The sequence below is a fragment of the Pseudonaja textilis genome, chromosome 2 (genome assembly GCF_049901715.1).
Source record: "Pseudonaja textilis isolate UNSWEBS1 chromosome 2, rPseTex1.2, whole genome shotgun sequence".
Lineage (NCBI taxonomy): Eukaryota > Metazoa > Chordata > Lepidosauria > Squamata > Elapidae > Pseudonaja > Pseudonaja textilis.
The window spans coordinates 199,226,437-199,250,787 of record NC_141991.1 but is presented as its reverse complement, the minus strand read 5'-3'; the positions used below and the strand labels follow the sequence as shown (position 1 = coordinate 199,250,787).

Genomic DNA, 24,351 nt, shown 5'->3' with positions numbered 1-24,351 from the left:
TAATAAGATATGAAGGGTATATAAGATGGGCATGAATTTGATTTAGGTCTGTCAAAAAAGATGTAACCTGGGGCCAAGTCACTTTTCAAAGAAGTTTTATGTTTTATGTTTAGTGTGTGGATTATGTTTGATTCTAAATTAATAAAATCTTGGAGAAATGAAATTAAAGGGAGAGAAATTGGGAAAAGATATGTATAAATGATAACTAAGGAGGTTTTTTTTTTTTTTTTCTCCAATGTTTTGCTTCAAGTGTGATAATGTGGAACCATGTTTTAAAGAATAATGTTTTGTTTGTCTTGTTGAAGTTTATGGGTAGTTCTTGGAAAGGAGGTTATATATGTTTTGTTTGTCTTGAAAAATCAATAAAACTTGTTTAAAAAAAAATAAATAAATAAATGAAATCTTGATTTCACATCAATGGATATATACATGCTATATTTGCAAATCCAGTGATGACAGATTGATGAAGTGTTGTAACATCTTCAGGAAATCAGTGAGGAATCCAGAATATTGCTAGCATATAATTCTATTTATAATCAGGCATGGCAGCTATGATGGTACTGATGCACAAAGCTATGGGGCATCCCAGACTGCTTGGTTTCTGTTTTTTTGAATAATACATAGAGAAAATACAGTTGAAAACACTTGGATTTGCATGTGCAAATTTGCTCTTACATACCTGCAGGAAATTCTTTGGTTTTTGCAATTATTTTCTAGGATTGTGCCAAAGAAAGTAAGGGGGCGGGGGGAAACACTGGTGACGGAAAGTTGCCTACCAACCTCCTATATATAGTCCAACTTATTTGTGATGACAGCAACTCCTCTTTAATTAGGATCTCACATTTTTTTGAGGCAGTGGATGGTATCACATTCTGCACAGCTTAAGCTATGTCATAAATCAGTAACTTGCTGATTGCTTAGCTTGGAGGCATTTTGTGGACATTGGTTTGTAAAGTTTGAAAATTATGACCATCCTGAGGGGACTATACAGGTTTCTTCCTATCTTCTTCCTAAGTTATATAATAGTTGGCGCATATTCTGAAAATGGGATAATTGTCCCCTGCTGCATAAATCAGAAACATGATAGAAGCATTCCTTGAGGAAATAAGATTGGTAGGAAATAAGTTATTAGTTCCAATAAATTAAAAACTGCCCATAAAAATTCAGCTGTGAGAATTCAGGAAATCTCATGTGCAAATTCTGAGTTTTCTTTAAAATCTTGCACTGTCTAGCTTTGATGAACTTTTACTAGTTTTCTGTGAATTTACTTTATTTAGAGATACGTTTTTTGGCGTTGGTTCAAGGTTATTCATTCGTTTTTACACAAACATGGCAATATTTTAAATGATAATTAGTTTGTAACTGGGGAAAATATCCTTATTTTTTTCTTCCCTCTAACTCCTAGCATTATTTCTGTGGCAACAAGAGAATAATTCTGAAGCACTGTTAGTTTGTAGAATAGATGAAAATTGTTTTCCTCATTTGAAGTGTATTTTACATTGCTATTTTCTATAAGCAATGGCAGTAGTGCATAGAAAAACTGATATTTCCTCTTCTTTTTAAATTTGTCAGGTCATTTTTTAATTAGATAGTCTTCACATTATAAGAGTTTTTTTGAAATATTATAGAAATATAAGAAAAATTCTAATTTATAATAGTTTCCAATGCTGAAAATGCTATAGTAGTGAAACTACTAATACTTAACAGCCAAAGTAACTTTCGTATTACATTTACTATGAAATTTCACCAGAGCAAGATTCAAATCACACCTAAATTATTTTATTGCTTTTAACATAAAGAGTTGCATTTCTTGACTATAAAAATCCCATAGCCTGAACTTCAAGGCAACTTTTTTTATGGCATTCTTATGATTCTAGATGTGGTTAAGCAGAGAACAAGGTACCTCAGGGGTATAGTGGAGGCCTTGGCCTGCCCCAGGCCTCCTCCACCCCGAGGCATCCCATAATCTGCTTCCTACTCCTCAGGGTCCCTGCATGCTTGGCCTGCTTCTCCACCCAGTCACTCAGTCTCCCAAGGGAGCCTAAAGCCAGGCAACAGATGCTACCAATGCATGCCTGACAGTGAGACCTTGTAGGATGAGGCCTTCTCTTATCAGCCATCCAGGGACTTGGAGGATTTGGCCAGCCTCTCGCCTAACTCCAGGGCCCAGCAGCCCTCAACTTAATTTTCTATTTTTTGCAGAGGAGCCCAGCTGATATAATGCAAGCCCAGCTTTCCTACAGAGGCTGTCTGTAGGTAAAGCAGCTACTATATTCTACAGTAGCCACTATTGTTGCAAACAATTGTCGGGGGATCTGTTTTTTTAAGGATGGTTCACAAACGGCACTAACAAATGCCCAGCTTTAGGCTTCCTTGAGTGGCTGAGTGGATAGCTGAAGTGAAGATCTCAGGTTGGAATTAGGAGAGTGTCTTAAATTGCCGAGGCAGAAAATTGCAGCTGCAATAAGTGTAACAAGACGGAATAATGGGACACTGCTGCCTAGCAACAAGAAATTTATAAGAAATCTTGATTGCTTATAGATTGCTATGTTTATATTATTATGGAAAAACAAAAAGTTGTGGTTTCATTTTACTGCAACAAGGGGGAGTCAGAAGTCACCACTTTTTTTCTTTCTTTTTCCCAGCCCCACCTGACTTTTCTTTCCCCTTTCCCCCACCCCAACAGTGGCTTCCTATTTACTTTTGTATTTTGTATCTTATTCTATAACCTAATAAAAATGTTTAAATTAAAAGTAAATAAATAAAAATAAACAAAAAGTTACAAGTTAGAAGGATGCAGATAGAAGGATGCTAGCTAAGGCACTTAGACTTATGTTAACCTCTATCTTATAATAGTAAAACACCCCCCCCCCTTTTGATAAGAAAACTTATTAGCATAAACATGCAATGTATGAAGGAGGGTAAAGTAGAAGAAACCAATTTAAAAAAACGTGTCAATGAACCAATGAGTAGTTCTTAGGGTGTTAACTTCCTTAATCATAACTGTATGAAAGTTGTATGATGTACAAATGTGTATTGTTCAGAGTCTCGGCTACTTTAGCTGCTGAGACCCTTTTGCTGAAGGACACCAATAAAGCTCTTTGAACCCGCCTCTCATGTCTGGCTTTGATTGGCATCGCCCCAAGTTAAACCTAAGTTGCAAACAACAGAAACCTATAGGCTCTCACAGCCCTATCCGCACTGGTAGTGTCTGCTACCCAGCTTTAGGCTCCCTTGGGTGGTGGAGTAGCAAGATGGGAAGCAGCCTTGGCATGCAAGGACATGGCAGGAAGCATGAAGAAATAAGTGGGGAGGGAGCTGCTGCAGTATACCTGCAATCAGTTGTAAAGGTGAACAACTGCGAAGGCACTTCAGTAACCATAACTTTGAAACTCTGTTGTACGAAGTTTTTGAGAGGTCTGTCGTAAGTTCAAATGATTACTAAGCAACCAGTTGTAAGTCGAGGGCAACTTGTACATCCATCCACGCACCCATTCATAGATATACATCAATATATTTGTATTACAATAAAGGATTATTAAAATTAGCACAATTGGAGCAAGTCTCTGTATTTTCATAGTGTTCATGCTAATAATTTTGTCTCTTCCTATAGCATATCAATTTTGACCCCCAGTGTGCATAAAATACCCATTTATCTATAAAGGATGCTCTAATAATTATAAATTGATTCTATAAACTGAACTTTACTACTGGTATTGAACTATATACAAAGTAATATCGTACTTTTTAGTAATTTCTCTTCTTTAAATGAAAGTATTACCTAACCCATAATCCCACATGGATTGAGTGACCAATGCTTTTAGAAAACTAAATAAAAATAAAAATAAAGAAATCAACAAATATTCTTTATGATATTACTTTATACAAGTTCCTAAGCGGTAAAAGTACATTTTGAGCTCTGATTTGAACTTGAACCAACCCCTTGTGATTCCGAACACTAACAGTTATGATACAATATATACTGATATTAAACTGACTAAACAGATCATGTGATAGAGCAGTGATTTTCAATGTTTTCTACACCTTTAAATACCTTTTGTGGCCACGATTCATGGCCATGGACCCCCCAAGACTTAACTCAAGATTAAATCATAACATTTTTTCAAGCCTTTGCGGACCCCGTGTGACAACATCACAGCCTGCCCAGGGGTCCACAGATTGATAGCCACTGTGATAGAGAATTGTACTCCTTATTTGGGTAACACTTCTAAAGACTTAAATATAGTTCTTTTATAATTCACTGAATAAATCAAAATCTAAAGTTGACCTCAAAGGTGACTCTTTTTCTTGTTGATTTCATACATGAAGAATATAGAAGCTTTAATGTAATTTGTAATCAAGAGGGCCAATTCACTAATAACGAACTTGAAAATTAAAATGTCAGACAAAGTAATGTAATATATGATAACTTGTTAGGCTGTTCATGAAGATTATATTTTAATATCATTCTAATAGCTTGATTATAAAATATGATTTTGTCCATTTAAAGTAGGTTGAGAAAGGGGAAAAACAACTCTGATTTATTACATGTTTGAGTGCTACCATTCTTATTCAGTGACATTTTTGCTGGCAGAACAATTTAACAATCCGAATGTTTTCACATTTGTACTATATACCACATATCAACAACAAATATACCCTTCACATTCTGTTAATTCACCTGCTAAGCACTCAAATAGGAAAAAATGAATTTTGAAACAGATTAACATCTATCTCTGTTTACTTTAGCATACAAAGATAGCACAGAAAGGAAAAATGAACCTGTGTATGGTTTCTGAAATAAGATTCAAATACCCATCCTATCAGGTACTATAACTAATAAATAGGATAAGTGATGCTACCTAATCCTTCAGTTTAGGCAGCAAAATGTATTGGATCAGCACTGATGAACAACAGTGCATATCAGTAGGCATTAAATCAGAGGTGACCAACCTTAGCAACTTTAAGACTTGTGGACTTCAACTCCCAGAATTCCCCAGCCAGCATGCTAATCAATGAAGAAGAGAGGCAGCAGGTAGTGGAAGGTTACTGATCTGTTGAACACTACAGTTTATCTCCTACCACAGTTCTTCTAGTTACCTTACTGGAACAGTATGATGTTCTTGCATTATTTTTTCATTTGACAAATTATGGACCTAATTCTATTCAGTTTTTTTAATGTGCTTATTTCTTAGCATTTATGCCATTCTGACACCATTATTTATTTACCTATTTGATAGATTTATATCCTGCCTCCTGTCTAGCAGCACAAGGCAGCTTATGAGAAAGACTGGGCTGAGAAAGAGCATCACTGGCCCAAAATCAACCAATGAATTTCATGGTTGTGGGGAGGACTGAACTTGGTCTTTATAGTTCCAGTCCAAACACTTTAGCACTCTGAAAGGACTGTAAATTTATTCTACAAGACGTCATAATATTCTTTAAAATGCTGAGGAGAGAACATCTAATTTTGAGAAATTTCAAAAACCACAGCAAAGAAAAACTTTCTAATTATTATTTCAATAGAGAAGAAACATGTTACATTTATCTCACATTCTTAAAAGTTTTGAGAATGCTTTGGGGTCCATATTCCTTGACTACTGCATGATAACAATGCCTGGGGTCTTATCACATATCAGCAAGGTTTTCTTATCAAAGACTAGTTCAGAAGATTTATTGCGATCACTCTTTCAGCTCATTCAAGTAACCCAGTCCTAAAACAAACCACGTTATACAACATAGAGTATTTAGGTTTCCATTTGTTCAAATGATGGTGTCCTGTTCTTGCTAGTCACACGGAGACATGTTCCTAAGATGCTACATTTGTCAAAGAATAACTGTTTACCTTGAGCCAAATGATGACATCAGTGACTCTTGCCAGAAAATTATAGCATAGATCATATGTGGCATTCAGAGCTGATGGTTTGTTGCTGTCTGGCAATCCCACCTCATGTTGTAGATCTCATAGAAGGAGATTAATTTCTTTTCCCTCTGTTGAAATGATTCAAAAATAGCCATGTCATCAAACCCAAATAAAAAATGAGTGACAGAAGAAAAAGATATTTGAAGCTACCCAAACCACTTTGAGTTTTTAAAAAGAGAAGACCCTAAGGGTAAAGCTAGCATATCTCAAAACTATTTCCAAAAGGCCAGGTGAAAGAAGAAGCTTCTCTATTACTAAAGTAAGCATTTAATTTTTAAAAAAATAATTATTATATTAAACTGCAATGTTTAGCACAGTAATTGACTTCTTGCTAAACTTTTTATGCAATTAATAACACAATCTAGTACATATTGTTTTACATATTTCTGGATTTTTAATAACATATTGGTTTTCTTAAGATATTTTGATGTTTGAATTATTTGGATATGTTGTTAGTAAACACCAAATTAAACTTTGTCTTCTCATGCTTGATATCTCCATAGAATATGTTTGGTAAAATAACAGTTTCAGCATACTAATAAGAATATGGAACTTATTTGTTCAGCTTTAATGAAATCATTATAAATAAATAACTCAATATTGCCATATAATTGCTTCATTCCTGTCTGCATCTAATCTAGAAACAAGATTGTAATATTTATATGTCTGATTAAATCTGTAGTGAATTGCCCATAAATGAGCTAAAATTGATTTGAGATGCAATTTCATAACTACAGACTCCTCACTTTCCTATCTTGAGGTAGGAATATATTCCTATATTTTGTGAGGTAAAAATAAACCTGAAAAAAATTATGAGGACATTAACTCTACTTCTTTGCAAAATACCTGCTTTATCTGGAAACATAGAGATTATATTGAAGATAGAATATCAGTCCTAATAAAAGTTTACCAATTTTATAATACACTACATATTTATTCAGTAGCAAATATTACTAATTAAATGGAAATTAAGCCAAGGGAGATTAAGCTATGAGTTGCAGTTATGAACTGGGAGTAAATGCATATTGAATTCAGTAAGGCTTACTTCGGAATAGAATCTTACAAGATCACAATAAAAAAACGCCTTTAAAAACGCATATAAAATATATAATGTGTAAAACATTAATTCCCAAGTTATCAAAGATCTTTGATTTCCATTTTAGGGAAGTGGACAAAAAGTTAATGAAGGAAATTTAATCAGAAAATTCAGTTTAGACAAAGCAGTTTTTCCCATTCATCAGTGTTTAAGAACTACCATATTAGAGATTGTTTCATTTACCCACTGTGGGTTTATGCTTAATAAACTGCTACCTTTAAATATAAGACATGCAGATATACTTTAAGATATTTGCTGTATTTCCACTTATCTAATTAATTTGGAAGGAAGGAATGGGAAAAAAAACCAGCCATTGTTTTAGGAACAGCTTACCTGTCTGAAATTAAACTGATTGCTTGACAAACTGAATTGGCTGGTATTGACAAACTGAAATAAGGTAATAAACCAAAGATATTATGCAGATGTTATAGTTATAAAGTGCCATACTTGAATTCCTTTAAGTATTTTCCATGGGGAATGGAATTTTAACTGGGACTTTAAATAAAATTATGGATTTATTCTTTTCTGTTAAGTTTCTGGATTCACTTTATTATTTTGGACAATCATCACAAAAATGGAAGCAACACAAACAAAAACTATATTAAAGGAAAGAAACATATACCTCCAAATACCACAAATGATTGTGGAGAAAACTGATGCCACTGAGATATTTTTGAAAGTCCAAAATGCCCCATTTTTTGTCAATACCTACTTGAATCCGTCTACGTTTTTTCAATGCTTCTTCCATCTTTTACTTTTCAAACAAAATGTTTATGGGGGGAAGAAAAGACAGAAATGTTGAGCAACTCTTCAGCTGGTGGTATAGAACTAAAAGCCCTCAATCTGAAAGCATCTTGCAGATCAAGTGATACCAGATGGCTAGTGTTGGCAGATGTGCAGACACAAGGGGGAGATATTGACATGTGTGAATAAAGCTCTGGTTTTACAGAAGTGCTGATGTCTGCACATGCTTAATTGCCTAGGATGGTTGACTGTCATTGGGAAGAGAAAAAAACACAAAACTGGGGAGATTGAAAACAAAATAAATTATCCCAGAGAAAAGCACAGGAGCACTCTTGTTAGAAAGTAAGACTGTGTTACACGAATTTGCAACCCGTAGTTATTGCACAATAGTATCTACTTGCAATCCAAATAACCCCTGAACTATTCAGAACAGAAAAGGAAGTTTTAAAAAATGATTGCATTATTATTCTTATATTATTTTATTTAATAACTAACAGATATTTCACCTTGGATGGCCTTTTACTGAACCCAGTTTAGAACAGTCATTAAGATTTAAAGAAACTATTTTAATTTATTCATTATTCTGTTTATAACTGCAGCAATAATGTTATTCTTCTTCATGGATGGAAAAACTTCTGCTGTGTTCATAAATATCAAAGAGACACAATCTGAAATAATAGTGTGTCATGTAAAATGTAAATAAGAATCAGGAAAAAGCCCTACACAATATTTTAGGGACTAAATCACAAGTTGTCATGAACAAGTTACTAATCTTTTTATGCACTTTGATAACTATATGAGAAATATAATGAATGTCATCTTGCTTTCCTGAAACCCTTCAAGAACAATAAGAATGTACAGTCCTAGGTGTAAGAAGGGAAACCAGTAGATGCAGCCCACATTATCAATTAAAACTGATGTTAAAATATTTTTTGCATGTTGAGATGTTCAAAATATCTGGTAGTAAAGCCCATTTTCTATTTGTTCCACAGTATTACTCACTGTAGTTGTAGAACAATATATAGGTTACTTTCTCTGCAAACAAAACTAAGAAGGTGTGAACTGAAGCACAGTATCTTTTGTCAATCCAACTCAGATAACTTTAGCTAAAATATTTATCTAACTAGAAATTAATGTAGGAAATTATTTTCACAAAAAGCTTCTATGTAAACCATTTTATAATGGGGGAAAGGTAAAAACTTGTTGTTTTCTCAGAACATGAATTATTCTTTTAGAGGTCAAAAAAGAAAAGTGCTGTCTCTTTTGTACTTTTGATTTCCTTTTCAGAAAATGGACAGCTACACTGGCTCCAAACACCATCCCATTATAGTAATCTGTGATGCTCAAGGCTTGAAGAAATTTTGGGAAGAAATAATTGAAACATACACCAAGCAAAAAGAAACTGAAGATTCTCGATTGCACCAAAGTGCATTAAATAAGTGAGTGATTTTATCTGCATTAAATTCAACTTGCTTAGCAAAGATGCATTACAAGTTTCAAACTGAATATATCTAATATTTTTATCAGTCTATGTTCAACTGAACTGAATTCACTGGCCAAGACAGAATTTCTTTCCGGAGAGGCCTGGACAAATATATCTTTGGATGCTTTATATAAATGATATGCTAGTCCAAAGGCTGACAACAGAATTGCTGATATATTGTCTTTTCCCCAAAGCAATCAGTCCCTGATTCATTTATCCACATGGATGATGCTTTGCATATTTATGCAAGGCCACCATTTATTCTATGAGCTTTAGTTCATCTGGAAGCTGGCAAAATTAAAATAACATTGTCCTTATAAACGTATACTTCTATTTCATGAAGAAAATGTGCAGATTACCAAGATAAGCTTAGCCAGATAAAATCATATAAATGTCATTAAATATTAATGTATTTGAGGCCCCCTCCACAAGTCCATTCCAAGCGGATTTGTTTCAACTGGTCAAGAAATACTTTTATTTCACAGACTTGATGACTTGAGACATGGAATAGAAATGCCAAATATATTGCCAATCCAATCAACTAAAATGGTGATATGGACTACAGGTAGTCCTCACAACAATTCCTTTAGTGACCATTCAAAGTTTCAACGGCAGTGAAAAAAGTGACTTATTACTAATTCTCACACTTATGACTTTTGTGGCAGCCCCATGATCATGTGATCAAAATTCAGATGCTTGAACTGGTCCATACTTATGACTGTTGTTCATCTTTTGAGACCTTCCAACAAGCAAAGTCAATGGGGAAGCCAGATTCACTTAACAACTGGGTTATTAATTTAACAACTGCAGTGATTCAGTTAACGACTGTGCCAAGAAAGGTCATAAAATGGGGCAAAATTCATTTAAGAAATGTTTTACTTAACAACAGAAACTTTGGACTCAACTGTGGTTGTAAGTTGAGGATTACCTGTATATTTAGAGAAAAGGTCTACTAAGTTAAATGGAGTCAATTCCTTAAGAAATATGCATAGGTTTACTCTTCACTACTGCAATGAATTATGCACACTTCAGGTCTGAAACACATAGGGCAGTTCCATGGCACTGCTTTCCTACTACTCTGGTTCCACATCTGATTGACTTCATACTGTTGTCTGCATTTAGGAAGAAAGCTTATTTTGGATTCTGCTATTTATTACAAACGGCAGCAAAGCTGCTATTTTCCTTGGAATATAACACCAAGACATGGTAGAACTCATGCGCAAATTGTTTTGCTGTTGGCAGGAACTCTTGGCTCACTTCAGCTCCTAGTTCCTGGAATCAGTCCAAGCATCATCCTCTCTCTCTTCTCCCCAGAGATTCACTGTGCTATTCCTGGAGCTGTTCTCCTCTTGTATGTTTAAAACCCATCTTCATTCTCTTCCAATCCAGTCACCACTACAACACATAACTAGGGTCACAACTATGGGGAAATGTCTGGTTACAAAACTGCTAACACACTCACATTTTATTTTCACAAATCACCAAGAGTTTTTTTTTTTTTAGTGCTACTGAGGAACAGCTGCAAGGAAGCTTGGAAGCCACTGGAAGATCCCACACATTCTTTTAATACTCCATTTCCTCCTCTGTACTTTGCCTTTCACATTTTGGGGGCAGTTCAGCAAAAAATGCACATAAATATTGATACTGAAAAATGGAGAGGGGAAGAAGATGTTCACAGAAGGGAGAGTTTTATTAATTCAATCAATTTATATGGCTACCATGTCAGGGTGCTAACTGTGAATGGCTAAAAGCCCTTAAATTCCAAATACAAAACCCAAAAACCAATGCATGTTAATAGCAACTAAGAACAAATAAATTAACTACAAACCAATAATCCCACTGACCACTACTAAGAATCTAACTATTATACCTGGCAACACACATCCAGATCTTCAAACTTTTGGAAAAATCAGTAGGCTTAGTGCCAATCTAATTTCAGGAGCAATAATGTTCCAGGCAGCCCAAAAGCAAAAGCAAGTTTTCTGGGTTTGGAAAGATGACACATCTTAATGAACAGGACCTATAGAGAATATCAGATTATCAAACTGAATGGGAAATTTACTAATTCTTAGTAGTTGCTTCTCTGATAGAAGCTTTATTTTCAGTTTCTTTTAGTATCCTTTGCCAAACATTTCTTCTCTATTTTTTTCAACCATTTTTTTCACCTGAGGAAAATAGTTTTCTTCCTTCCACCCACAAAAGAGAGCATTTTGCTGAACTTCTCCTACAATCTCTTCCAGTTGCCTTAGCTATACGGTGACTAAGAAATGTGTGAGAATATTTGTCTTTTATTCATCCCTCCCTTGGTGTCTGTTTCGGTTAAACCCAAAAAGAAGACATTGTGAACAAATTCCTCATCCTGAGGTTTTTCAAAACAGGCAGTTAGGGAACTTCTAGAGCAGAGGTCGCCAACCAGTAGTCTGTGGACCACTGGTGGTCCGTGAGAATATGTTGGTGGTCTGCAGTGCACTTGTGTCTGCAACAGAGGTGATACCAGCGGCAGATGGACTGATGCGCGTGGGGAGGGTAGCGTACAGGAGATCACGGCAGCCCTTCCTGGGTGTTCCCTTGCTGCAAGGGGAGGGTGCAATCTCCCACGCCCCTCCCCTCAGGAGCCGCCAAGTGCTTGCCGCCCCTCTAAATGAATAAACAACCAACAGTCTAAATGAAAGTATATCTCTTAGTGTCTCCTGGGATTGTATAATTAATAAAGAATATTTGAGAAGGGAGAATGCAAGAGTGTGGTTTGAATTTAAAAAAGGCTAACTGATTAGACTGGTATTTGAGAATACCACATTTGCTACAGGGTGGATCAAAGGTTATACTGTATGTTCTGAGACATTAAATGAATCAGAGAACAAATAGCTATACTGAGCAATTATTATATCCTTCTGCCAGAAGTTCATCCAACATATTTAAGGGTTAGAAGATTGGGGTCTGAACAAGATAACCTCTGAAGACTTTTGCACAAAGTACATAAGAGTCTGAAGTGGGTTTAATCTGCCTGTGTGCTAACTGAACTCCCAGTTTCAAGGAAACTTATATGTTCAGCCAAAGACACTGATAATCCCACAGCAGAACTTTATGTTCAAATCACAGAGACCTACTAAAACTTTGCAGCAGGGACACACAACCATCCCAGTCTAGTAAGCATGATTGGAATTAAGAGAACATATCATCAATTCCCTCACAAAAAGTCCTCAAGGGAGTCTTGTTCTTCACAAAACAGCTGCCATGTTGGGTACGAGCAATCATAAAACACTGATTTACCACAAAATGAAATGATGAGGCTGTTTTCCGTTATTTCCTATAATTTAACAGGATATTTTCTTCTTTTTATGTTAGTGTTTTTCCTAAGCAACCAACCGCACTTTCAAACAAATCACCAAGCTGCAATCAGGGTTGTGCAAAATTCATATCCCTCAAAATTCTGGGCCCAATTCAGTAGATTCCAGAAGTAAATCCCCTGAATCAGAAGTGATTTCAGTTGTTCCAGACACGATGTTCTAGATAAAACAGACTTCTTTCAAGGCCAGACCATCTTGGGACCTCTTGTACCGCTTCCAATTTGGAGGGTTTTCTTCAGCCTGGTCTTGGGGGAAACTGAACCTTCTATCTCCAAATCTGAGTTTTAAACATTCCTAACTGTAAACCCATCTACAATTTTGTTTCTAAAAATAGCTTTGGTGCATGTGGAATCCAGAAACTCTTGTAAATGCATTTGATGTTAGATTCTTTGCTTTGAAATATGTCAGGCTCCTGTTGCTGTTTTGGGTTGGGTTATTTCAGGGGTGGGATTCAAATTTCTTAACAACCGGTTCTGTGGGTGTGGCCTAATTTGTGGGCGTGGCTTGGTGGTCATGTGACTGGGTGGGCATGGGTTGGTGGTCATTTGACTGACTGGGCATGGCTTGTATGTAAATATTATAAATATTTATGTAAATACTAATTATTTTATTAAAAAAGAGCAACTTTTACCCAAAATCAGGCAACGCAGGCAGATTGAGTTGCTCACAGAATCACAGATTCACTTAGAGATGTACGATTCTGCAATCTGCTACCTGAGTCTGCACTGAAAAATAGAAGCTTCAGTCCTAAGGAAGGTTCAACTCTGCTTTTAGATTAGCTAGAAATCAAGGAATCCAATGATTTCCTGCTTTCTAGCTAATCTAAATCTCCTGGCACAGCAGAACAGTTGATAGTCGGGAAAAATAAAAGGAAAAATAGGCAGGCAAGTTTTATGGCACGCATGCGACGTAAGGAATGAGTGGGTGGGGCAGGGCCAGCCAGTGACGTGATTTGCCAGTTCTCTGAACTGGACAGAATCATAACAACCGGTTCTATAGAACTGGACTGACCAGATAGAATCCCACCCCTGGGTTATTTGTTTTATTTCTTTTAATTAAAAGCAGATCTTGTTCTTAGCCAAGTAGAGTTTGGAACCTGCTTAATGACAAAGCAAGTGCTTATCATACTGCTTACCTCTTATCTTTCCTTAAGAGGGACAATAGCAACAGAGGCTTTTGTGTACTCTCCTCTCAATATAATTTTACTTCAGTGAATGAAAGGAGAATGATTCCAAAGGTTTCCTGTGGAGTCTTTATCCTAGGCCTAAAATATTGTTTACTTTTTGTCCAGAGTTTGGTGGAAAACTGATCTGACATAAACAGCTTCATCCTTACTGTTATATACATTAGTTTCAGCTATGGTTCCTTTTCTCATCACAAGATCAAACACATAAATAGCAATAGCACTTAGACTTGTATTATGCTTGATAGTGCTTTTATAGACCTGTGTAAACAGTTTACAGAGTCAGCATATTGCCCCCAACAATCTGGGTCATCATTTTGCCGACTTCAGAAAGATGGAAGGCTGAGTCAACCTTGAGCCATTCAGAATCAAACTCCTGGAGTGAGCAGTGATTTAGTCTGCACTATTGTATTCTAACCACTGCGCCACCATGGTCATAAGTAAATGCTCATTACTATTGAAAAAATATTGGATACCTTGCCAAATGGCATGTTTTGCCACAATATAGTGCCAATCGATTTCCACACAGAGAGAAAATATCAGATGCACAGCCAGATTCCAAGGATTAGGTTCTGATCTCCCCATCACATCATGTGGAATGCTTCCAACTAGATTAGTCCTCTCCTAACACACTGGGAAGCAGTAGCTAATGGGCAATTCCAAAAACATGAATGTTTATAATGAGGAACATTTTTCCTTTTACTAAAACCTTTTCTATACACACATTACATTATTAGCCAAAGCAGGTACATGGGAACCTGCCATATCAATACTTTGATTTAAAAAATAATGCCTTCTTGACTCAATGAATGTATTTAATTTATATTATTTTCTTTTTTTTGTTTTGTTCTGCTGATGGTGTGCTATAAAGAGTTTGATTCCCCAAGTTTCCTTGATGTCATTTCCAATACATGTACTATGTTATTTTTCCTATGAGATAGCCCTGAGCTGATGCTTCATCCAGAGGATATCTAAAGGAGAAACAGCATTGTATCTCTAATGACAGCATTTTCCCAGTTGTTTGACTCCTCTGGAATCTAGCAATGTCACCAAGCTTCATTCTGATGATGAGTTATACTATTAGTATTCTCTATCTAGCCCAAGTCAGAAGGCCAGAGAGATACCTAGGCTAAATTAACACATAACAAGTGTAATGGTGATGAAAGAAAAGGGACGCCAATAGCATTATACAAAAGACCTAGACTTCAAAAGCATTTAGATAAAGATTCACGGTATGTTCTTTCTTCCCAGGCTCCGACATGAATGGACTCTAAGGCTGGAAAATCAAATTAGGGTGCTTCAGAAGAACAGTGAAAATGGCAAAGTGCAGAATAACCTGTCTCCAATTGAAAATTTTAGCCAAACTGCTGACCAGACTTGATTTTGATCCTTGATGTTTCATTATGAATGTGAACAGAAATTAAAGTGACACCTGAGTTAAAAATAAGCTATTAAAAGACACAACATGGGTACTTTTTGCTAATTTTTATGAACCAATACCAAAAAAAAGGGGGGGGGGGAAACACTCATTCTTAGTTGAATATTGATCATTTATATGTATCATTAATTTCCATCTGCAGTCTTAGCTACTTATATTTGACAGGTGATAGCAATATAGTCTTTAAATGGGGAAAACTGGTCTTTATTGTGCCAATTATCAATGAATGTAGTGGTTAACTTTGGCTAATATAGTGTAGTTACTTGTGTATCTTGGAATGTTGTCAAACACTTTGGAATTCTTGAGGCTGAAACAACATTAGTTTTAGAAAAACAAAGTCTTCTCACAGGGATACATTAGAAGTAATAAAACTTGTCCCACAATTTATTTCCCCCCCAAGTTGAATTCAATACTAGGTCTTAAATATATGTCACTAGAAAAAATGTGTTGAAAGATGTATTAATTTTGCCCAATTGGAATTTAAAACACTAAGATTCCCCATTCTGTAAATGAACAATAAAAGTGACTCGACTCTTTGTATTTTTGTTTGTCAGGATGGTATTATAGATGTAGCATCACATTCATTAATTTTTTAAAAAAACCATCATTTTCAGTGCAACCCTATCTATGCTATTGAACAAAATCAATGATGCTCTTGTTAGGCTTCCTGCAGGCTCACATAAATTTTTAGGGGCTTGTAGCCTTACTAGCCTTACTGCAGGTTACACTAGTGATTCTCTCCTCCCCTGTGCTATTTTTGCCACTTTCTGGTGGTTGCCAATATAATACTGTAATCCAAAATTAAAAATATTACAGTTGCAACAGAAAGACTAAATGGCACTCTTCCTTTTTTTTCCTATTTTGTCTTCTTGAACCTTTAATATTTTTGTCTTAAATGGCACCCCACATCCAATTCTTGTTAAGTGCTTTGCCCAAAATGTTTAAATCTTTGAAACCCTCATTTTATTCCTTTTAATCCAGAAAACAATTAATCCACACTGACTCACCAACTAGATTTCTCTTATCCTGCTGCTCAAAAAATCTTTCTTTAGCTGTAATTGATTACATTTGAAAGTGTTTAAGAAAGCCTTATGTGACCAATAGAGGCTAGTCTCGCCATCTCCCTGAGTCATCTGACTGTGGCATTGATGGTTGGTGAACTGAACAGATTGTATGGGTGATCAAATCTGTGCCAGGGAAGGGGAAAGCACTAATGTAACACTAACACAGTTAAGGACAACTTAGGAACTATAGATCAAATGGAGACCATATCCTCAGGAAACAGCAGGAAAAAAAAGGTTGCTTGGACATATTTGTGCTATCGGTAAATACAAGTGAGAAAAGGCTTTTAGTATATGTTTAAACACATATTGTGGTGAGCCTCTTGTCCAAATGCACCTGTGATGACCCGGAGTGTAACACAAACATAACAAAATCAAAAACATAAATAAATGTCCTTTAATGCCTCCAACTTGGCTCCACTGTTCAATAATTCTCAGTTGGAGATAAAACTTACTCAAAAATAGTCTTCAAAAGAAAGAAATACAGTCCAAACTTAATGAGCAGATAGAGTTGAAATAAAAAACCAAACAAACTACAATGATGAAATTTCCACAACGGACCAGGATTACCAAATTCAAGGAGATAACAAGGCACAGTCTGTTGGAAGGACACCAACCAAGATAAGTTCAGTCCAAAATAAAACACGCTTTGCTTCTGACAACGCTGTGTCATAATCGTCTCTCTTATATACTAGTCTCCCCAGCTGCAACCAATGAGGAGGATCATGGCTGCTTCCTCTCTTGTAAGCCAAGTTGTTTCCTTCTCTGTTCCTCCCTGCGTGTCCTAGGATGCAGAGGGGATGGGCCTGGCTCTTCCTCTGACAGCCCAGCTGGCCTCTGCCATTCCCCAGCCTCCTCCACAACCTCTGGAGCCATACCTCCATTCCCTGTCATCTGTTCCTCCTCTCCCTCAGAGTCAGACACTAACAAGGGCATGACAGCACCAAAGTAGAGTGCGACGTAGCTTAAGATCCATTCTGTATTCAGACTATTGGGCAACTAAAACTCAACAATTCCTCCCTCAAAGCCAGAATCTCCTATTCCACAGACCTAGTAAACATAGCGACAAGATGTTTCTTAAGTTAATGATAACAAACAAAGTGAAAGAAAAAGAACCAGGGTATCAGGCATATACATTTGGATATTTTTTTAAAAAAGAAGACAAAATAAAAGCAGGATTATTTAAAACAACAACAACAACACAGGGTCAGCCATCGATCCATCCTGAGATAGAGTCCGGACTGCCACAGCGCAGGATGGGCAAGCTGTGGGGAAAGTAAAGTAGCGAAGGAAGTATAGCCATAAAAAACATTCTTTCATCAGAGATCAAGGACAAGCTGCTGGCACCTGGTGGGGAATGACTGAAATTTGGCAGCAGCTGAGACCAGAGGTTGATTGGCCAATTTGACCTGGGAGTCACTAAATGGAGCAGGCAGGGTATGAGTTTTAGTGTGTGAGTGGGGGGGGGAATGCGGGAATTCAGTTTTGGGTTTTCCCCAGATGTGCCAACATGACTTCTCTAAAAAAATTCTTACTTTGATGGACTTTGTCTTGGAGTTCTGAATTGTCTGGAGAGTTTACTTGGAACGCACAGGCTATATAGAAAAATAACATGCTTTGACTTATTGTGGAACACAAGACAATTAACGTCAAGAATACCTTTATAAAGAAACAGGAAAATTACAACTTATCAAAGACATCTATTAATTTATCAAAGCATTCAAGGAAAATTATACAGAAAACCTTTTTCCAGTCTGAAGTTTAACCAATCCAACTTACTTATGAAACCCTTCTTAAAGGAACTTGTTTTTTCCTCATGGCAATGCAGAAGTCAAGCTATTTCTTAAAGCACCAGTAGGCCAGACAAGGAATAATGGATGGAAACTGAACAAGGAGAGATTTGACTTGGAAATAAGGAGAAACTTTCAGATGGTGAGAACAATCAACCAATGGAATAGCTTACCTTCAGAAGTTGTGGGAGCGTCATCCCCTGAGACTTTCAAGAAGAGATTGGACTGCCATTTGTCAGAAATGGTATAGGGTCTCATGCTTAGGTGGGGGTGTTGGACTAGATAACATACAAGGTTCCTTCCAACTCTGATTGTCTATAATCTAAGTGCAAAGAATTTATATTGATGTTTATTTGCGTAGTTACACTATTCCTGTTAAGTAAAATGTGAATAACATCAAGAGTTTGGTTTCATATTACTATAATGTAGAAATATACATTATCAGAAATATTATACATTATTATAAAGCTTATTAGATACTTAGGAACCAAGGACTTGGCAGCCCAAGGAAACAACAACCAATAGCCAGCCATCAATTGGAAACCACAGCCAGGCACCACATAAATATGATGCATAGAGTAGCCCAAGGTACACATTCCAGTAGAGAGAGGTTTCCTGAGGATGGGCTCCAATAGAAGTCCGAAAGCTTGAAGACTAAGCCTCTGGTCTGGTGACTGACTCAAATTGGATCCAGAAATAAACAACTTAGCTGACATGACTGGGGATATGTCCAATACACTTAAACAGTAGGTTATGTTTTACAGTGTTGCTCCCCCTTTCTCCCCCCCCCCTCTCACACACACACAATCTTTTGCCTTTCCTTTGGCTGTCCAGTACTAGGGGCTTCCCTTCATTTTACGTAAGATAAATGAGAAAGTATGTAATTCACGTTAACTAGACTAGAGAATACCACACACACAAAAATCATGCTAATAAGTAATTTGAGAATAAGCAGCCCTATTTAAAAGAAAAGAATAATGTGACTCATAAAATGAATATCTATATCCATGCAGATTCCCTACCCCCAAATACATCGCATTTGTGAAAATATATGGGGGAAAAGTAACACTATAGCAAATCATTGTTAGCCTGAAAGGAGGGGCTGGGTACAGTCTGATTTGCTAGGTATGGACACCAAGCCTATAAGCTACTGCCAACATCACAGGTTGCTTCCTGGGTACTAAAGGGTCCCATGCTTTAGCTCTAAAATGCAATTTTATGGCATTGCCACAGGAGATAGTCTATTACTATCAAACAGGAAAGCATGCAACTTTACTTTTACTGTGTTCTCTCTTAAATGGTCCTCATCCCATTGATGTTGCCAGGGTAGAATTTGCTCAGTCGGTATCTTATCATCACAGTTAATTGTAAGTTAAGATGCCATGTAATTTTTATTGACTACAGCAGCAGATGTGCTTCCCAAATACTGCAGTCATGCCTTTGTCAAGGGAATGGAATAAGTGATTCACACTCATGTACTTTCATTAAGACAATTAAATGACATCTTGAAGAATGTGACTGAGTCCATGCTGACTTGCAGCCCACTAGTTGATAGCATCAATTGCTGTGGTAGAAAGTTCACTCATGTGTTCCATAACTGACTGTATTTACAAATGATATCATCAGGCCAACTCAGTGTTAAAAGAACTATTCTTATTGATTTTAAATAGTTGTACCTGCTTTGTATTTTTAGAGAATATTCATGTGGAATAGACTGCAAATAGATTTCAGAATCAAAAGGTTTTCCTAGATTCTGGAGTTGGCTGACAGATACAAAAATTATTTATGCTGTAAACAGACAGCCTATCTTTAAGAACATTCCAGAGTATCATGAACATTATTTATTCTTGCAAGTACATAAAATACAGTTTATTATCAATCAAGTTCTTGATAACACTTGATACAGACAGTTGCATGTCTGTAAAGACTGAAATAAAACTCATTTCTAATAAAAAAGACAAGTGTGTGTATCTTATGCACTCTCTTCTTACCTCTCATTATGTGTGTTTGTGGATAGATAGATAGATAGATAGATAGATAGATAGATAGATAGATAGGCAGGCAGGCAGGCAGGCAGGCAGGCAGGCAGGCAGGCAGGCAGGCAGGCAGGCAGGCAGGCAGATAAATAGAACAGGGGTAAGTAAATTTGGTGGATTCAATAAGAACATCTGCATCGATTTGGAAAACCAGTTCAATCTGAATGATTGGTTTATCTGAACCATTTCTTGAAACTGGACATGATTTGATTTAATTCATATCATATTCAGTTTGATCTACCAAATCATTTTGATGCTGCAAATCAATCTCACTTCAATATTTAATTAAGCAGTAAATATTTGCACAGAGTTAGTAAAGAGCAAACAGTACTTATAGTTTGCATAAATGCATTGTTTATAGTGAATCTCTAGGAAGTTTTAAAGATAGAGCTTTTGATAGGTCAACTCAAGCTGTTATTGTGAGAGCTGAAGCTACTAGGGCTAGAAGTAGAAGCCTGGGACCAGAGGAGATTCATCAAAATCCAGGGTAGAAACGCCCTTCAGTTTCAAGGCCAGGAAACAAGAAACAACATCCATCATCACATAAGAATGGGAGAAAGAGAAGTAAGATTTAAACTCTGATCTGTTATAAATGGAAAGCTTGATTGATTGCTTCTGTAGTCAATCTTCCTCAATATTAGGGTTTTTTGAAACAGTATAAAAGCAACTTACCTATCCAAGACTTGACCTTGACAATGATGGCTTATAGGAATGGATGACAGGAGGAAGATCCACAGACTAGGCAATAGTCTAATAAGAATCAGTCTGCAGGTGGGGAGAAAGGGTGGGAAGCATTTCAAAAAGAACCCTCCCTAGTTTTCTAAGTAAGAAAACTAAAGAGAGGAGGGGAGAAGTATTCTCAGTCTTCCTGGAACCTGTTAAATGTAACCTTACAATAAGTATAATACTGATGCTCCTGCTTGTGTTTCTTGTCTGGATTACCACAAAGGGCTAACATTGATTCTTCCCTGTTTCCTGGGTTTGAGTTCCTAAGCAGAAATTTCTTGTGTTCTTGGCTCAAACAGCTACCAAAACCTGAATTAGCATTTGGACATCTGGACTTTTTTATGCTATTCTGACCTTGCCATCTTGTGTTCTTTTCATTTCAGTGGGTAAAAGAATAAAAAAAATTATATAATATTTCCTGATCAATCAGTAATTATCATACCAACCAGGGGTGGGATTCTACCAGTTCACACCTATTCGCTAGAACCGGTTGTTAACATTCTAAGCAGTTCGGAGAACCGGTTGTTAGAAGAAATTACTAGCCTAATCCTGTAAGGAAGGCAGGAAGGAAACATTCTGGTGTTGCTTACAGAAACTGTCTCTCCGTTAACCCTTATTACATTCTTGGCAGGACTAGACTTCCTGTCTCAGGAACTTCTCTGGAGTTTTTTCCCCCTCCTTTGCTGGTACTTTGCTTGTGTGGAGTGACCATTTAAAGTTACAATGGCACTGAAAAAAGTGACTTATGACCATTTTTCACACTTATGACTGTTGCAGCATCCCCACAGTCATGAGAGGCCGGGAGAAGAGATTGTGCCTTGATGTGAGTGATATTGAGTTGGCCACACCCAGCCAATAACATGACTTCCAAGCCATGTTCACCCAGTCACATGACCACCAAGCCACACCCACCACCCAAGCCACGCCCACAGAACTGGTTGCTAAAAATTTTGAATTCCACCCCTGGTACCAACCCGGTTTATTTCCCATTGCAATCAATCTTGTATGAGATGAGAGAAAGATATTCCATCAAATACATACACACCAAAATGTGCTTGCAGTTTGTTTCCATTTTTATACCTACACTGATATAGTGCATGTATTTTATAAGAATAGCACAAGGCTATTCTTTGGAAATGAGATGCATGGTGGAATGTGAATGTGAACACCATAAATGGAAGCATTCAAATTCATTTGGATAACATCCAGACAACTAGGTTAAAGTGCTATCCTTGAGTTGGATAGGTTGCAAACTTCTCAGAATAAAGTATACTGTCACAATAATAAGGTCAGTGACTGGTGCTAATGTTATTGTTTTAATGTGGGACAACTAAGGAAAAATGATTGCTAGATTCCTTCAATTTTCAACAAGCAATGCCTGCTGGTGAGAAAACCACTAGTGTGCCAAGTATCTTGCCTAACAGGGATGAGTCAGGATTTGGTGAGCATAGCTGGGTGCTTGAAAAGGCATGCTTATCTATTGTCTGACCAACTAGAGGCAATCTCTTCCTACAAACTATCAGTTGGGCTAGTTTTGGAAACAGGTCTAGTGCTCTTTTAAAAGCATGTCCCAAATTAGATCAGTTGATAGACTACAGGCATAGATAAGGAACACACAATGAAGCGGGAAGGATCAATTGATACTGAATGAATTCAGCTCTTGCACTAGTGCTGCAAGGGAAGGGCTGTGCTGGCACTATGTACTATTTGGTCCAAATGGCTGCCCATTGAAGCAGAATGAAGTCAGTGTGATGGCTAGAATGGACAAGTTCAGAAGCAAAGTGTCTGAAACGAAAATGATTAATTATAAAAGCTGTACTTTACTGTCAATTTATCTTGCTACTGAGAAACAAGTAACTCTTAGCCTACTTAAAATACCCAGGCCCAAGGGGAAAATGTTAGCTTTGAACTTTGGCTGCACAATTTATATGGCTTCAATCTTAGAGTTTGCAACAGCGAGTTCTCTGTTATTAATGCCTTTTCCAGTGTCTCCAATAAAATCTTATCAAGAGCTGTGTCCTTGAATCTCTCTATGCAAGCCCTGTTGTTCAAGAAGCTGACAGTAAGCAAGATGACTTCACCCCAAGCATACAACACATTAAAAGAGTTTTTTTTAAAAAAAAATACAGCCATGAAGAAGCCTTTGTAGTCAAAAGCAGTGGAAAATCTGTAATACACTCAAAGGTGATAGAATCAGCAACACACGGTTGGCAGCATCTGACTCTCATTTCCTTCTGCAGTATATAGTACTAGCTCTCTCTTAATCATGTATTTTAGGTCTGGTACACTTTCAAAAGAATACTGAACCCATGTTTATAAGGAGCCCAGAAAAGGCCTGCTTCAGAAAGCTCTAGTCAGATACTCTGGGATAATCAGCCGGTCAAAAAGCCATGAAGGGCACTTTTCTGAGACTAGGATGGAGATGACCACAGTAATCTAAAATGGTCAACAAAATTTAGGCTTAGGCTTGTTGAAGTATGCTAGATCTTATCCATGTCATATTCTATGTTGCGAGAAAAGCAGAAAACACTATTTTAAAATTGAAACTGGTCGAAAGACAACTTTAAGCTGTTTCAGCTGTTTATTGAAGATAAGACAAGTCAATGTCATGAGCATATGGCATAAAGTAATTACAACTGAATATCCCATATTTATGAATATGGGATATGAACTATGAACATGAACAGGGAAATAAATGTGACCGAAGGATGCTGAAAAATGAATCTTTCATAATTATGCCATGTATTTTCGATATAGTATCTGAATATATGAATTCCACAGAGTATAGAAATAATACAACAAAAACAGGTAGTGATTTGGGGGTGGAAAAAAGCCTGAAAAGAAGCAAAAATTCTCTTTTGGAGGAAAAAATAATTGCCAGAATGACCTAATTGATGAAAGCTGTTTAAATCATCACCCTTTTAGTGATTTAAATTTGCATTGCATTCCTTATCTTAAAATGTGCAGTTAATGTTGTTTACCTCCTTTAACATCCAAATCATGTGTAAAATTCATGATGGAATGTCCAGTGTTTTATTCACTATTCCATAATGTCCATTAGTGAGCTCTTCGTAGTTTTCATTTTCCAACAACATAATTAAAACGTAAATAGCATTTTTACTGCAGACATTCAGTCTGCATAGCATGAACTAAATTCTCTCATTTCTTCAAAAAAGAAAAAATAGAGAAGAAAAGGAATTAAAATCTCTGAGCTTTTTTTCCTGACTGCATTAACTCTTTGAATAAATTTACCTGGTCTTATAGACAAACACAAGAACCTTATTCCGTGATGTAAAGGCAGATCCAATAAAAATGACCCATTGTACAGAGCAACAATTTTCATATTTTCTGGAGCTAGAAATCAATTTAATCTTATCCTTCAGCACAGATCCCACTTTGGATGATATGTGCAATCTTTTCATTTCATTTTTATTTGCATACTGCACCTTCTCTGACAATGAAAAAGCAGAAATGCCACAAAATAGGGTAAAGGCAATATGGATTCAGTGGTGTACCAGCTAATG

General features: G+C 36.6%; 1 protein-coding gene and 1 long non-coding RNA gene across 2 annotated transcripts in view; one reads left to right on the top strand and one right to left on the bottom strand.

Moving 5' to 3' along the window:
* LOC148127315 (uncharacterized) overlaps positions 1–7,929 on the bottom strand; it is a 58,302-nt gene extending 50,373 nt beyond the window's left edge. Inside the window, exons 1-2 of the long non-coding RNA XR_015742208.1 lie at positions 7,732–7,929; positions 5,846–5,991 (exon numbers count right to left, since the gene is read on the bottom strand). This is a non-coding gene — a long non-coding RNA (uncharacterized LOC148127315). The remainder of the gene's footprint in view (positions 1–5,845; positions 5,992–7,731) is intronic.
* LOC148127314 (protein FAM240B-like) lies at positions 5,988–15,750 on the top strand. The gene is made up of 3 exons (XM_087926839.1): positions 5,988–6,182; positions 9,051–9,202; positions 15,028–15,750. The coding sequence occupies exons 2-3, from the start codon at positions 9,054–9,056 to the stop codon at positions 15,155–15,157; spliced, it is 279 nt and encodes a 92-aa protein (XP_087782965.1). The 5' UTR covers positions 5,988–6,182; positions 9,051–9,053; the 3' UTR covers positions 15,158–15,750.
* The last annotated feature ends 8,601 nt before the right edge of the window (positions 15,751–24,351 follow it).

What these genes read in the sequence shown, in the direction of transcription:
- LOC148127314 (XM_087926839.1), top strand. Translation starts at nt 9,054, where the DNA reads ATGGACAGCTACACTGGCTCCAAACACCATCCCATTATAGTAATCTGT. An exon ending in CACCAAAGTGCATTAAATAA is followed by an intron (nt 9,203 to 15,027) that starts GTGAGTGATTTT and finishes CTTTCTTCCCAG; the next exon opens with GCTCCGACATGAATGGACTC.